This window comes from Adiantum capillus-veneris, chromosome 6 (assembly GCF_014529385.1).
Source record: "Adiantum capillus-veneris isolate H3 chromosome 6, ASM1452938v2, whole genome shotgun sequence".
NCBI lineage: Eukaryota > Viridiplantae > Streptophyta > Polypodiopsida > Polypodiales > Pteridaceae > Adiantum > Adiantum capillus-veneris.
This window is the reverse complement of record NC_140936.1, coordinates 148,342,249-148,356,422: the sequence shown is the minus strand read 5'-3', so window position 1 is coordinate 148,356,422 and position 14,174 is coordinate 148,342,249. Positions and strand designations below refer to the sequence as shown.

The following is a 14,174-nucleotide window of genomic DNA, read 5'->3' as shown; positions in this document are numbered from 1 at the left end:
TGCTTCTTCGTTCGCGTTCTCCTCGCTTGTCTAGAAGAAGGCATCTAGCATCTCCTCCATGCCGTCGTCTTCTGTCTGTAAGCCCTTTTCTGCTTCCATACGTGGCTCTATATTGGTCGGACCTTCACGCATAATCTTTTTTCTCTCTCTCTCAGATGTAGGTGCTATGTCGTGAAAATCAATGCCCGTTCTGTAGGAGTCGTATCGCAAATTCTGTACGGTTTCTCTAGCAAACTCTCCGTACTTGTGCACATGCTCATTACATATCCTACGCTTGCGCAAGATTTGATACTTGCAGAGTGTGCACGAGCATGCAATCTTTTCCTCCATGTTAGTTGATCACGTTGCTATCTACAATGATTATGAATGGTGTTTTAATATATATATATATATATATATATATATATATATATATATATATATATATATACTCCTCACAATGTAAACTACCTCGCATTCTCTAGTCTTGCCCAATCTCCGTACACTCGGTCCAGAGGTGTACGGAGATCAGGACCACCGGGTCAAAATCTCGTCTTTATCTCACTCTCGCTATCTCTCTTTCTCTCTCTATTTCCTTATTTTCCTATCTCTCTCTCTGTCTCGCTCTTCACTTCCCTACCTCTCTCTCTCTCTCTCTCCTCTCTCTCTCTCTCTCTCTCTCTCTCTATATATATATATATATATATATATATATATATCTATATATATATTATATATACTCTCTTTCTCTATCTCTCTATTTCCTATCTCTCTCTCTCTCTCTCTCTCTCTCTCTCTCTCTCTCTCTACTTACCTCTCTCTCTACTTCCCTATCTCTCTACTGATCGAGCGAGCGACTGAGCTAGGGAGATCTAGACGTCCACGACTGCGGAGGACTACACAACATCGATAGAGGCTTCATCAGAGGATCTAGCTAGGTCACTTTGGCTCGACATGCATAACGCCCGGTCAGACTACTGACCATGGAGGAGATTGATGAGATCCGCCAGCGACAGCTGCTGGATCTCCTATGATCTACCTATCCCAGCTAGCTGGTTTAACCGTTTAGTCCATACCCAGTAGTTTAGGATTCCATAATATTTTATTTTGTCATCTTCTTACTCTGACTTTGTATCAGATCCATCACATTGTAACTTTCTTGTCTCATGTCTCATAGGTCACTTTGGCCTTTCGAAGACGTTAATATAACATTTCATTTCATTTCTCCCTCTAATTATTTTGCTTTAATTTTAATTTCTTAAGCATACATTAATTCTCTATCTCTCTCTCTCTCTCTCTCTCTCTCTCTCTCTCTCTTTGATTACCTACACACGCACACATCTCTCTCTCTCTCTCTCTCTCTCTCTCTCTCTCTCTCTCCTACACACACACACACACACGATGTAGAGAGAGAGAGGGGTTGGTGGGGCATAATACCTGCGCAGCAGGTGGAGGCCAAGATTTGAGCAGAGCGCAGGCGAAAATGGCCCTTGCTGCTCGAGGGTTTCACTTTTTTTCCCCAATTTTTTTTGCATCGATATACACGTCGCTATAGGCGTCGATATATGCGTGGTAAGTAAAGCCTTTCGACACGTATATCGATGTACATTGAGACGCGTATAGCGATGCCCGCTAATTTCATCGATATACGCGCGTCGATATCTCCATGTTGTGTTGTAGTGAGTTGTTAGTAGAGCATCTCCTTTAATTTGAGTGCCTACCCCCCTACATACCCATTTTGTGCTCTATGACCCGCGAACGACAATCGACGGACCAACAACCCCCGGCCGCACGCCATAAAACAAGTAAAAGTGTCGTCTCTATCTCTCTGTCTCAAAATGTACATTAAACCGCGCCTATAAGAAATAAAAAATAGTAGGTGTTACCTTTTCCTGGGCTTGGCATGGAAACCTTCCGAAGATGAAAACCTCACTGGAACCTTGGGCACACTTCAAGACTTCACTCTCTACTCTCTATTTATGTGTACATCTCTCTCTCTCTCCCTCTCTCTCTCTCTCTATCTATCTATCTATCTATCTCAGCCACCCTCTCTCTCTCTCTCTCTCTCTCTCTCTCTCTCTCTCTCTCTCTCATAATATAGTCATTCATAGCACCATTGTCGACATGCATAAAAAATAACTACATGCTTTACATATGTCAAACGGCTAATATTAACTAGTGGGCATTGCACCATAGAATTTTGATGAGAGGTCACTTTCACACTTGACGGTTTGTACAATATTCATTGGCATGCTTATTGTAGCACCTTAGAGAGATAAAGAGAGAAGCTCGGGGGGTTCACTTTGTGTAAAACTACTATATCACGTGCGTTCAAGACATGTTTGTAAAACCCCTTATCTGTGAATTTTGTTAAGAATATAATGTACTCTTTTCTTTTAAAATCTGTAAGTTTTTTTAAAAATTTTAAAAAATAATACCCTTTTGTATATATATTTCTTTGAGTTTCAAGAACTTTAAATACCCTTCTGTTGAACTCATGTGATAAGTTACATTTTTATTAGGTCACCTCCCCGGGGAGAGAAGAAGAAGAAGATACAGGCCACATACGAGAGAGAGAGAGAGAGAGAGAGAGAGAGAGAGAGAGAGAGAATGAGATAGCACTTAGAGGGTGCTATAGCGCAGAACGTGAAGTTAAGCAGAAAATGACAGGGTTTACAGAGCTAGGAAACCTGCCAAATGATCATAATCCCTTTTAATTCAAGGGTTATGTACCATTAAGGTAGGTACCACCCTCTAATATCATTTAGTGAATTCAAGCCGTTATTTACTCAAGGTTTTCAAACCTGTCAATTATACCAAGGATATAGCAAGGCAATGCGTCCACCCCACTTAAACCGATTATCAACCAAGGGTTAGATACCATTAAGGTACCACCTACTAAAAAAAAAAACCTATTGAATTCAAGCCAGTTATACACCAAGGGCATCCCTAGCCAAGAGTCCTAGCAAATTATACAAAGAAAATAGCTACATGCCAGAACTAGCCATGTGTGTGTGTGTGTGTGTGTGTGTGTGTGTGTGTGTGAGAGAGAGAGAGAGAGAGAGAGAGAGAGAGGAGGAGGAGGAGGAGAAGAAAAGATATTTCAACATAGTTGAAATAATCCCAAAATATTTCAAAGATCCTTTCAATAAATCTTGATCTCAAGTTTTAGAGAGAGAGAGAGAGAGAGAGAGAGAGAGAGAGAGAGAGGACAAGGAGATATGATAAAATTGGATTGACGCAAGAGATGATATACACAAGTTGAGCACAACTTTTGTGTGGTGTGTTGTGTTGTGTGTGTGTGTGTGTGTGTGTGTGAGAGAGAGAGAGAGAGAGAGAGAGAGAGAGAGAGAGTTTCATTGAAAAGTCCTCAATCATGGGCTTGTGTATTATCTGAGGAGTAGTTAAATTAAGAGCTATTACAAGTGACCTCAATGGTCTAGCCAAGAACTAAATTTATATGAACATTTCCAAGAGACCTCAAGCCCTATGTAAGGAGTCTTCAACTCAAGGGCATGTGGGTGGAGAGAGAGAGAGAGAGAGAGAGAGAGAGAGAGAGAGAGAGAGATAGTCTTCTATGATCATCAAAGGTTACCCTATAATGTACTTGAGTGCATGAAATGGTGCATACGTCCACCTTAATTTATTTGTCGTGTCGATGTGTTATCGTAGTCACTAAGTAGATTAAAAAATGTATTACTATATATGATAAAAAGTTTATTAATTGCCAGCAAAAAATGACCTGTGAGACCAAACTAGATGGGTTATAAAATGCCATTAGCAAATATTAACTTGACAAACAACGAATGAAGAGAACAAAGTGATTAGGCCTTCTTCTAAAATATGTATCAGATGCTGGTCGTTTAAGCATAGGTAGGCAAAAAGTCAAAAGGTTATTAGAAAGTCGAAAGTCACTTTAGAAATATAAACGAATCATCTACAGGCTCAGGCTCTATGTGTAGCTAGAATCGAGGTTGAATGCTCAGTAAGTCTCTCTCTCTCTCTCTCTCTCTCTCTCTCTCTCTCTCTCTCTCTCTCTCTCTCTCTCTCTCTCTCTCTGTGTGTGTGTGTGTCTGAGTTGTATCGCTCAGTCTCTCTCTCTATGTCGCTGCTTCTCTCTTCCCCCCTGAGTCCTGCAGGGACACTATATGCTCTGCGGATTGTGTCGGCAATAGAAGCACTACAATGCGAGAAATAAATTGTACACACTGCGCAAGAAATAAACTGTAGACACTGTCTCATATGCGTGCACTGCTGCTCCTCTGTGGAGTGTGCGAGCGAAAGGGACAGAGAGGAAGGCGGTTACGAGGCGAGGGGCATTGCCCCCATATGGCCTCGAGTGGAGAGAGGGATAAGGGGATTAGACCACCTCACAGGGCCACATGGCCCCGTCCGGCCTTGCCACCTGTAGCACGTCCCCGCTAAAACTGTCGTAAGATTCCGCCTTTCCACTGTTTTTTGAAAATGGGGCACACATAAAATTTTCATTAAATTCAAATCCCTGGTGCATGCTCGTCATATCCACTCTTACATGATGAGCGAGGGCCTGAGGCTAAGCTTATTCTTAAACACAAGACTAGTTGATATGTATTCAAAGACTGGGAGTATTAACAACGCACTAGAATTTTTGATCAATCAAATGTTGAAACGGGATGTAGTGGTTTGGAATGCCTTAATATCACAAACATTGAACAAAATTTGCAATCTAAAACTTATGAAAAAAAAAAACGTCGTGGGATATCCTTTAGACAAGCTCTTGCTTCATCCTCTGGCAGAATATATAGTGAGCTTATATCAAGTAACATAGCTTCATGTGGTCCTTTTGCATCGATTGAGGTGGAATAGAGGCTTAAGGATAAGAATTTTTATTTTCATATGTTTATTTTTACATAAATTTATTTTTAAAAAATTAAAATTATTTGATTTTATTTTGTAGAATAGGGATGGCAAACTTAAAGAAAAGAGCTCGTGAAGCAAACACTAATGTGGAAATGGAAATGAAACGAAGAGGAAGACCAAATTAACAGAAGAAGAAAAATTAAGTAGAGAGGCAAAGAAAGCAACTAGATTGTTTGAGCTGAGCTGTACCATATCAATTGGAGGTACCGACGTAGATATAGGATTGTTGCCGAAGCTAGACGAATTTTTGAAAAAAGAAACTTTAGTTGGAATGTGCTCTGTGGAGAGAGGTGGAACAGTCTTCCACTTACATTTTCAAATGATAATACACATTGTAGCTACATCAATAATTGCAGTAAATCATAAAATAAAAAGATACTTGGGATGGGAAGTCGGAAATCCAATTGGTTCCAACACATTATGTAGAGCATTGCAGCAGAAGAATATGCATACATTTCAGGGTATAATTGGCTATTGTATAAAGGATATTACAAGCCTCATTTTCAAAGCATCTTTCACAATATGAGTGCGGAGGATATTAATCAAGGAGTGGAACTTTACGTACAATATGGGGCTGATGATTTAAAAAGTAGGGTTTGCCTAACTCATGCAAATATATTTGATCGAGCCTTAATGTACTGGAGATTCAATTTGCCATATCCTATCGGCAATGATTTCTTATCCACTCTTCATAAAATGATAAAGAGCGGTAAGTACTATCCATCCTCATCGTGGATAACACCATTCCAAGGTCAAGGGATGCGAGTGAATAAAATCAAGGCATTATGGAGATGCATGATTTTTCCTATGGATGCCACCTTCAAAGATATCATGGATATTTTTGTCATGGATGAACAATTTATAAATGTTGAACCTCGCAATGATTGGTTTAGAAGGAGATGGCAAGAATCTGAATTGAAAAAGTGAGTCAACTTCTTTTATTTATGGTTTTAAATATGTATATATGTTAAGTTTCCTTACAGTTTTTTCTACATGCAGTGAACCTGTTGCAGCAGCAAAGAGAAAGCAAAATGATATTTTGAAAGATTGGAAAAAAATAACACCGATAAAGAAAAAAATTGGAACACTGTAACATTAAGTGATGAAAGCATTCATGATAATGTTATCATGATATCCGATAGTGATAGTGATGAAACAACACAAATTGGAGATGACTTCATACCAATATTTTCTAAGAAAAACTTAAACATTGTTGCATTGTAAATCATTGTCACTAATTGTAAAGTTCGTCTCTTATGACTTATCAAATTATTTTTGTTTACATCCCAAATTAACAATATACTCATGTTTAGACCTCAAGAGTACTTTAAATCTCAAGTCTTTGAATTTGATTGTAAATAGTATCTCTTATCATATCGATTCTTTTTTTCTAGATCCCAAAGAAAAAATGGAAAGTCAAGAGATCTTTGAATCTCAAGTATCATTAGTACCGTTGGACGATCCAACCATGCAAAAGCTTCATGAATGTTTAGTAGAGATTTGGAAACACCTTCGTGGATAAAATCTTGAAGATTCGACATCTTTGAGAGAATTTGTCACTAAATCATTTGAATCATTGAAGTCTTCAATCGATAATTTTCAAGCAGACATTTCAGATGTTCAAAGTTCTAGATTAGAAGAAGAGATAAATCGACTCTCGAAGGAGGTTTCATTATTAAGAATACAAAATAGGTTAAATGCTATCTTTGTAAGAACTAACAATGTAATGGACAAAAGTAAATTTCTACACAATATATATTGATTGTTATTTACTTTTTATTGTACAATAGAGTTTAAAGGAATCTTTGAGTTAGGAACACTTTTTAAATTTTTTGAAGCCTTTAGGAACACCTTTTTAATTCAAAGTGGCAAGTCTTATACAAAGTGATATAAGACTTGCCACTTTGAATAAACATATTGTGCTTAGCATATACTTGCATATGATTTTTGATTGTCATGCCTAGGCTGAACACTTTGTCAAGCACCAATGTTGGCATTGGCTATGCTCACTTAAGCGTTGGATAATAAAAATTGCATGGATAAAGAGGTTGAATAGAGCAATAATTAAACTAGTGCAATACCAATAAAATAACAATGGTTTGTAACGATTCATAACGGTGATGCATTCGATCAGCATTGGGCTTGTAAAAGCTGTAAGAATTGTTGGCGTGTAAGCAAATGAGATGCGAACAAAATGCTATAAGCTTGGCATTGCAGTTTATTGCACCCGTCTACTAGCTTTTGAGCAAAGGGACAAGTAAATTTTAGGGAAAATTACCAAAATACCCTTGAAGTTCGTAGAAGTTCCCAAACTACTCCTAGATTTTCAAAATTCCCAATATACCCTTGCGTCATTTTGAGATGTATTTGCCCCAATTTTTGCATAGTCCAATGTTTATGACAATGGAGATCTATCTTTGAGCATCTTAGATAAAATTACTCACCAATGAGCTCACAAATAGAGCCATTTGTGTTCAAAAATGATGGACATTTTTTTGTGAAGAGGCCTCAAATACCATCTAAAATTCTAGGTCTATCACCTTGTACTGAGGAGAACCGATCTCCCTATGAAGGGTTGCAAAAAGAAGATGTTTGCAAGGTTAATTAGAGGTATTATCGGAATTTTTGTTGAAGGGAGTTTTGGAAATTTTTTGCCAAATATGAAGGGTACATTGGGAATTTGAGGGGTATTTTGATAATTTTCACAAATTATAGGGGTATTTTGGTAAATTTCCCTAGTTTTTAATAGGGGAAGTTGCAACCTCGCATGGATTAGCTTAACACTCAAGAGGGCAGCATGAGAATTGAGGTTCTTCTTTTGGATACAAATAACTTTAAGTCAAGATTTTCTATAGAAAATGAACAATATAACTAAGCCGCACGATCCTCGGTTGTGAAAATAGACCTGCTAAAATTTGGGTGACTATGTCGATGTATTTCAAGACCTCGAATGCTCAACTATAGTGTATATTTCACTATCTTCTTGGCAAGATTTCAACCTTGTCGCTAAGAAAGCCGAAAAATAGTGCACATTTGGGTGTAAAAAGCTTACAAATCCTCCACTTTTGGGCACAAAAGCTGTGAGAAACACTAGTTGAGGTGGGTAGTAAGTATATGTTGACTTGGGGATTTATTTTGGAGCTCTTTAAAAAACAAAAGAAGCTAGGTGGTCAAGAGCGAATGTCATGATCGTGCAAGTCACTCTGCCTTCAAATTAGATGAAAGCAGAGCTGCAGAAGGCACCTGCCCTTATGGGATTATCCTGCATATGGGCGCTTCCTCATCCACGTTCTTTCATGTCTCTCCCTACTCACTCCATCTTCTCAATCATAGGCCAGCTCTACCACCCACTGGCGCATACACACATATGCATGCTTAATCAGAGGTGGATGATCGCCCCTCTCATTGCCACAGGGCCCCCTTAGGTGTGGCTCCTGCTACATCTATGGCTTCCTTCTCCTTCCTCACCAGCCTCCTTGCCGCCCTCCTCTTGTACTCCCTCAATGCCGCAATCCTCCCCACTTCACAAGGCTTGCTCGCGGCCGCCGCCACCGCCCGGCGTCCCCACACTGTCCCTCCTCCTCCTCCTCCTCCTCCTCGCAGATGCATCACCCGCGTCATCCATGGAAAACCACGCACACTGTGTGCTCCGATCAATCCACCACCCAGAAAACGCCGAGTGGTCGTCCCGCCACCAAAGAAAAAAGTAGCTGTGCCACCAAAGAAGCGAGCAGTCCCAGTGAAGAAGCGAGTAGTCGCAAGGCCGCCGGCGCCTCCGACTAAAATACGACGTGTTGCACCCCGCAAAGCTCCAGTTATTCCGCGGCCATCCCCTGCACCGCTGCGCTCCAATGGGGAGACCCTCACTAATGACTACTACGCTCACTCCTGCCCGCAGGTGGAGTCGATCATCCGCAACAAGGTCACAGCATGGGTCAAGAAGGACCGTTCACTTGCCGCAAGCCTCCTACGTCTGCACTTCCATGACTGCATGGCTACGGTACTGCCCTCCACTCTCTTAACATGGTGTAAACAAGGAGAATACATAATGCTGCCTTATGAAGAAGCAAATCTTGATGCCACAAGAAGATTTAGAAATTTTCTCATGTAGGAAAATGGAGTCTTTTTCAGTGTTTTTCATACAATGCATAACATCATGAGCTTCTGCTCGAGAGGCACCACATACCTAGCTTGGTACGATTGGGGGCAGGGGACCCCCGGCCCTCCCACCGGGCCGGCGGTCCCCTGCCCCCAATCGTACCTAGCTAGGTATGCGGTGCCTCCCTCACAGAAGCTCGTGATGTTGAGGTAAGTCACAATGTGAGAATTATTGTGAGAATTTGTCCAAAACTTCTTGTGTGCAAAGAGTAATGACAATTATAAAGGACTTATGTGCATAAGGAAATTACTCAAATGTGGGTGATCAACTAGGAGAGTGTAGAAAGCAAACTAAGGCTAATCATCATGAGTGAATAGTCATATGGAGGATACAATGAAGGCTAATCATGTGTGCATAAATATAGTGCTCACTATCCTTCCAATTTGCATGAGGGCACCCGTGCTGACCATCGTCCAATGTGCAAACAAATGCGACGGATAATTTCCCATTGTGAACACTCAATTGTGGATGCAAAAAAAGACTTGCTCAATGGCAAAAGGCTGTTGCATCATGAGCATATACACAGCAATCTTGCTACAGATGGGGAGGATCAATTAGGGCTACCCATTGTGCATCTTCAAATCTAGGTGCTATTTTGTATGCACAACCAAAATAAGGCAAATCATATGGTTGCAAAATTTAATGCAGACATTTGTGCATATTCTGTGTAGGAGAACAGTTAAGGCTAATCATGTGTGTGTGTGCTCGTACTAAGCAACCGGTTTGCATTACAAGCATATATCTTACTGATGAATCAAAGCCACCTTACAATGTTGCAAAATGAACCTGATCATATCGGCACAACTATGTCTTATGATCGTCGACGTTGCATCTCTACTAACAAGTCATCAACCCAATCAATGCCCAAAACTGTGATCTTGCTTCATACCATCAATGCCTAGGTCTGCTAATTAGCAGCATTGATTTTCATGATTCTTACTTGAGTGTTTCAGCTTGCAAGCATGCTTCTCTTGACCTTCAGATCGAAAGGACCACAATGACTAACACTGCTTGATTCATAACCAGGGCAATGATGCTTCCATCTTGTTGAAGGACCCCAAAGGAAAATCTACGGAGATGTACTCAGTCTTTAGCAAAGGTTTGCGTGGCTTTGAGGTTGTGGACGACATCAAGCTAGCCGTGGAGAACGCTTGCCCTGGTGTTGTCTCATGTGCTGATGTTCTTACCGTCATTGCTCGCGATGTAACACTCGAGGTGAGTTTTAGCAGCATGAAAAGTGCAGGAACCATAGAAAGCTCGATACTTTGTGTGGGTGTGTGCTCACATGCATGTGTGGGCATGCTTGCAACTCAATGAGCTGAATGTTATTATCTCATGGTCCTTATCATTTTGAACTGCAGTTGCACGGGCCGTTTTGGTTTGTGCCCTTCGGACGCAAGGATAGCCTCACATCTCACATCAACGATGCTGCCCAGGTGCCGCACCAAGAATCCGATGCTAACACTTTGCTCAAACAGTTTACTGCTTTTGGGCTCAGCTTCTCAGATCTAGCAACACTCACAGGTAAAGAAAATTCGTCTCTCTCACGCATCGTCCTTTACAATACTATAGCTTAAAATCATACTCCTGAAGGATTTCTGTCCATCTGGACTTTCTACCCTTCAGAAGCAAGTTCAAGATCAAAACTCTCTGCCGGCCATCTGAAACAATATCCACTCGACCGCACCCGCACAATATGCACTTACATTTCATTGTCAATCTGCTTTTTGAATAACATGTGTAGAAATTGATCCGTTGCAGGAGCCCACTCCGTAGGGAAGTCACATTGCTTCTCATTCACAAGGGGAGGTGCAGCAGGGGCAAATCCCAGAATGAACGCGACTTACGCACAGGCGTTGCACGAGAAGTGCAAGCGGGGGCCATGGGAGGAAGTGTTCAATGATGAAGACACACCATTCTTACTGGATTTAGAGTTCTACAAGAACTTGAAGAGGGGAAATGTTCTGTTAAAGTCGGACAACAGCATATATGTAGACAACAACATGACAAGCTCTCTGGTGGATGCTTTCCTTACCCAACCGGGCATGTGGGATGCGCAATTTGCGGTGTCAATGGTGAAGCTGGGTAATGTGCAAGTGCTGACGGGCCGCCAGGGTGAGGTCCGCCGCGTCTGCAGCGTCCCAAATTCTGCCCGCCACCAATAACAAAATCATTTAACGCAATCGCATGCAATAACTCCTATCTAACAAAAATTGCTAACACACAGGCCCTTCTCCTTTCTGGCATGTGGTGCATTCAAATTCACTATGTACTCCTTGAGCCAGTTACTATAACAAGTAGGATCGACATGAGAATATTTGACCCTAAGCAAGCAAATTGTAATCTCTCTTCTGCAGAGTGGTTGCCGCCCATGCCACGCCGCAGCCAGATGACTTGCAGTGATCCCATATGGATCACATACTAACCATATTCATACATGATTTCAACCTTGAAAATAAGCATGGATATCTCAATTGAACCCTCTGCAAAAAGAGCTCGGAATGTCGGCTCTACCATGCATTCAGGCTCGAAATCCGCCTCCACAAATGCAGCATCTTGAGATTGCCAAAATCATTCCTAACTCAAGCACACTGATATACCATCCCATGGTACAAGTGTGGGGAAATTGAATTTATTTATTTATTTATTTATGACTTGAAATGATTCAATATTGTCCGATCTCTATTAGATGGAGGTTTGGTTCTTTTTGCTGTCTAGTTTTGTGACACTTTGAGGAAGTTCATAGATTTATTTTTCCCCACTCTTCGAAAAAAGAGCTCGTGCACACAGGCACATGCACGCACACGCGCGGACACACAAGCATACATCAATACAACAATCTGCATACTGAGTTTCTGTTAGTAAAGATGCACGACAGACTCAACAATATGCGCTGCAAGCTCTCTTGTTTTAGATCTAGGTGTGCTTTGCACGCATCCCAGCAATGACACCCAAGAGCAAGCTACTAATTGCATACATCACAAGAAGTTTTGGACAAATTCTCACAATAATTCCCACATTGTGACTTACTTCAACATCATGAGCTTTTATGAGGGAGGCACCGCATACCTAGCTAGGCACTATTGGGGGCAGGGGACCCCCGGCCCGACCCCCGGCCACGGGGCTGGGGGTCCCCTGCCCCCAATCGTACCTAGCGAGGTATGCGGTGCCACTCGAGCAAGAGCTCATGATGTTATGCATTGTAGAAAAAACACTAGAAGAGACTTTGTTTTCCTACATGAGAAAACTTATAAATCTTCCTGTGCAATGGAACGAATTAGAGATGCCTCCTGTAGTTACATTTTGTATGTAACCTTCGCAAATTCATCAAAGAAACGGCACTAAGGAAACCTGAATTGGGCAACTTTGGGAAGCGAGTTTCTGATCTGAAAGATCTGGGAATGGAGTTTTCTTGTGACTATGGTTGCATCACCATGCCTCACATTAAAGCTTTTCCATTCTTAACAGGCCAAGTCAGCCTGAAAGCCCAACAAGACAATTGTAATGCCCTATTGTGGGCTCAATACCAGATCCTTGCTGCAAATTTAATACGTAGCAGAACCCTTCCTCGACCAAGCCAGCATGAGCACGCGCACAAAGAATGCTAGAAAACGCGGCACGTCATCCTGTTTTATTCTTCTGAAATAATCAAATGTCTTGTTTACCTCCCCTTCTATTGCAGAATCAAGGTGAAGCACAGAACACTCAACTTGTAGATGAACTTTTGTTTCCTCAACTAACGTAACATCTGCAACACATGTATGCACAATGCTGATAATGGTCACTGTGTTGGGAAGAAATCCCTCCAGCTTCATTTTCTCAAAATGCTGCCCAACAGTTTGACAAGATCCTCTAACAAAAGAGAACACTGGGAAAGGCTCTCCATGCTGATAGCCCCGATAGACAACTCCAAGAATATAGATGTGACATGCCCTCGATGGAAAGACCCTTGGGCTACTGCTACTTGCATTTTCTCCTGCACAAAAGGCCTTCGACTTGGCTTTATCGCCAGCCTGATCTGAGAGTGCAGAGGTCATCAGATCACTCCTCTCCATGGTCTGTACCTCGTAAGAAATACTCCGCCAATATTGCAAGGTCACAAATTCACAAGAAGTTATGGACAAATTCTCACAATATTTCCCACATTGTGACTTATCTCAACATCATGAGCTTCTATGAGGGAGGCACCTCCCCATACCTACCTAGGTACGATTGGGGGCAGGGGACCGCCGGCCCGGTGGGGGGGGCGGTGGTCCCCTGCTCCCAATCGTACCTACCTAGGTATGCGGCGCCTCCCTCACAGAAGCTCATGATGTTATGCATTATATGAAAAACACTGAGAAAGACTCCGTTTTCCTACATGAGAAAATTTCTATATCTTCTTGTGAAATCCTGAGGAAGGCTGCCTTGAAAGAAATATGCAAGGGTAGAAGCTGAATCTATTTAACATAATATGGTGGAAGAGGGAGCCCTTTACACATGTCGCAATCTGCGACCTGAAGGCCAAAGTCCAAATCTAAAAAATACCCCTTTGCGCGCGATAAAGAGGGGAGAGTGAGAGAGAGAGAGAGAGAGAGAGAGAGAGAGGCGGCCGGCCGTACTAGTATGTGAAAAGTCACTAAGGCCTACTAAAGATAAGACCGTGCTTACAATCACATGTTATTTTTCTGTATCTTAATATAAAATTTTATCATCCATTATACACACACAATCACGAATGGTTTATATGTTTCGAAGAGCTCCACTTAAACAACAAACTGAAAGGCTCACATTGGCATTTCTAAAACAAAATTGAGCACAGGTGCTCTGCGGCGGCAGGGCGGGGCATTTGCATGGTTGGTTGGTTTTCTACCTAGGCGGAGAAGCGGATGCAGTTTCCTCTAGGGTGAGGGGTTGGGCGGTCCCAGCCCCTTCGTCGGTGGTTTTCCCTTGTTGTGTCCTACATTTTTGGCTACCGGGGAGAGGCTTCTCCTCCCGCCTCCTCTCAAGGAGGGCAAGCGATGGCCAGACACATTGGAGTCTTCATCTGCGAGCTACCATTCGAGGCGCAGACAAAGGTGGCCCTGCCTCGCCACTATATGGCACGGTTGTGGCCAGGGGAGGATCTAGGGCCCAAATTTGGGGGCGCAAGGTGGCT

At 42.0% G+C, this 14,174-nt stretch overlaps 1 protein-coding gene across 1 annotated transcript; it reads left to right on the top strand.

Moving 5' to 3' along the window:
- The first annotated feature begins 8,187 nt into the window (after positions 1 to 8,187).
- LOC147456446 (peroxidase 49-like) lies at positions 8,188 to 11,701 on the top strand. Its single transcript, XM_086515481.1, has 4 exons — positions 8,188 to 8,878; positions 10,064 to 10,252; positions 10,399 to 10,561; positions 10,799 to 11,701. The coding sequence occupies exons 1-4, from the start codon at positions 8,324 to 8,326 to the stop codon at positions 11,200 to 11,202; spliced, it is 1,311 nt and encodes a 436-aa protein (XP_086371607.1). The 5' UTR covers positions 8,188 to 8,323; the 3' UTR covers positions 11,203 to 11,701.
- The last annotated feature ends 2,473 nt before the right edge of the window (positions 11,702 to 14,174 follow it).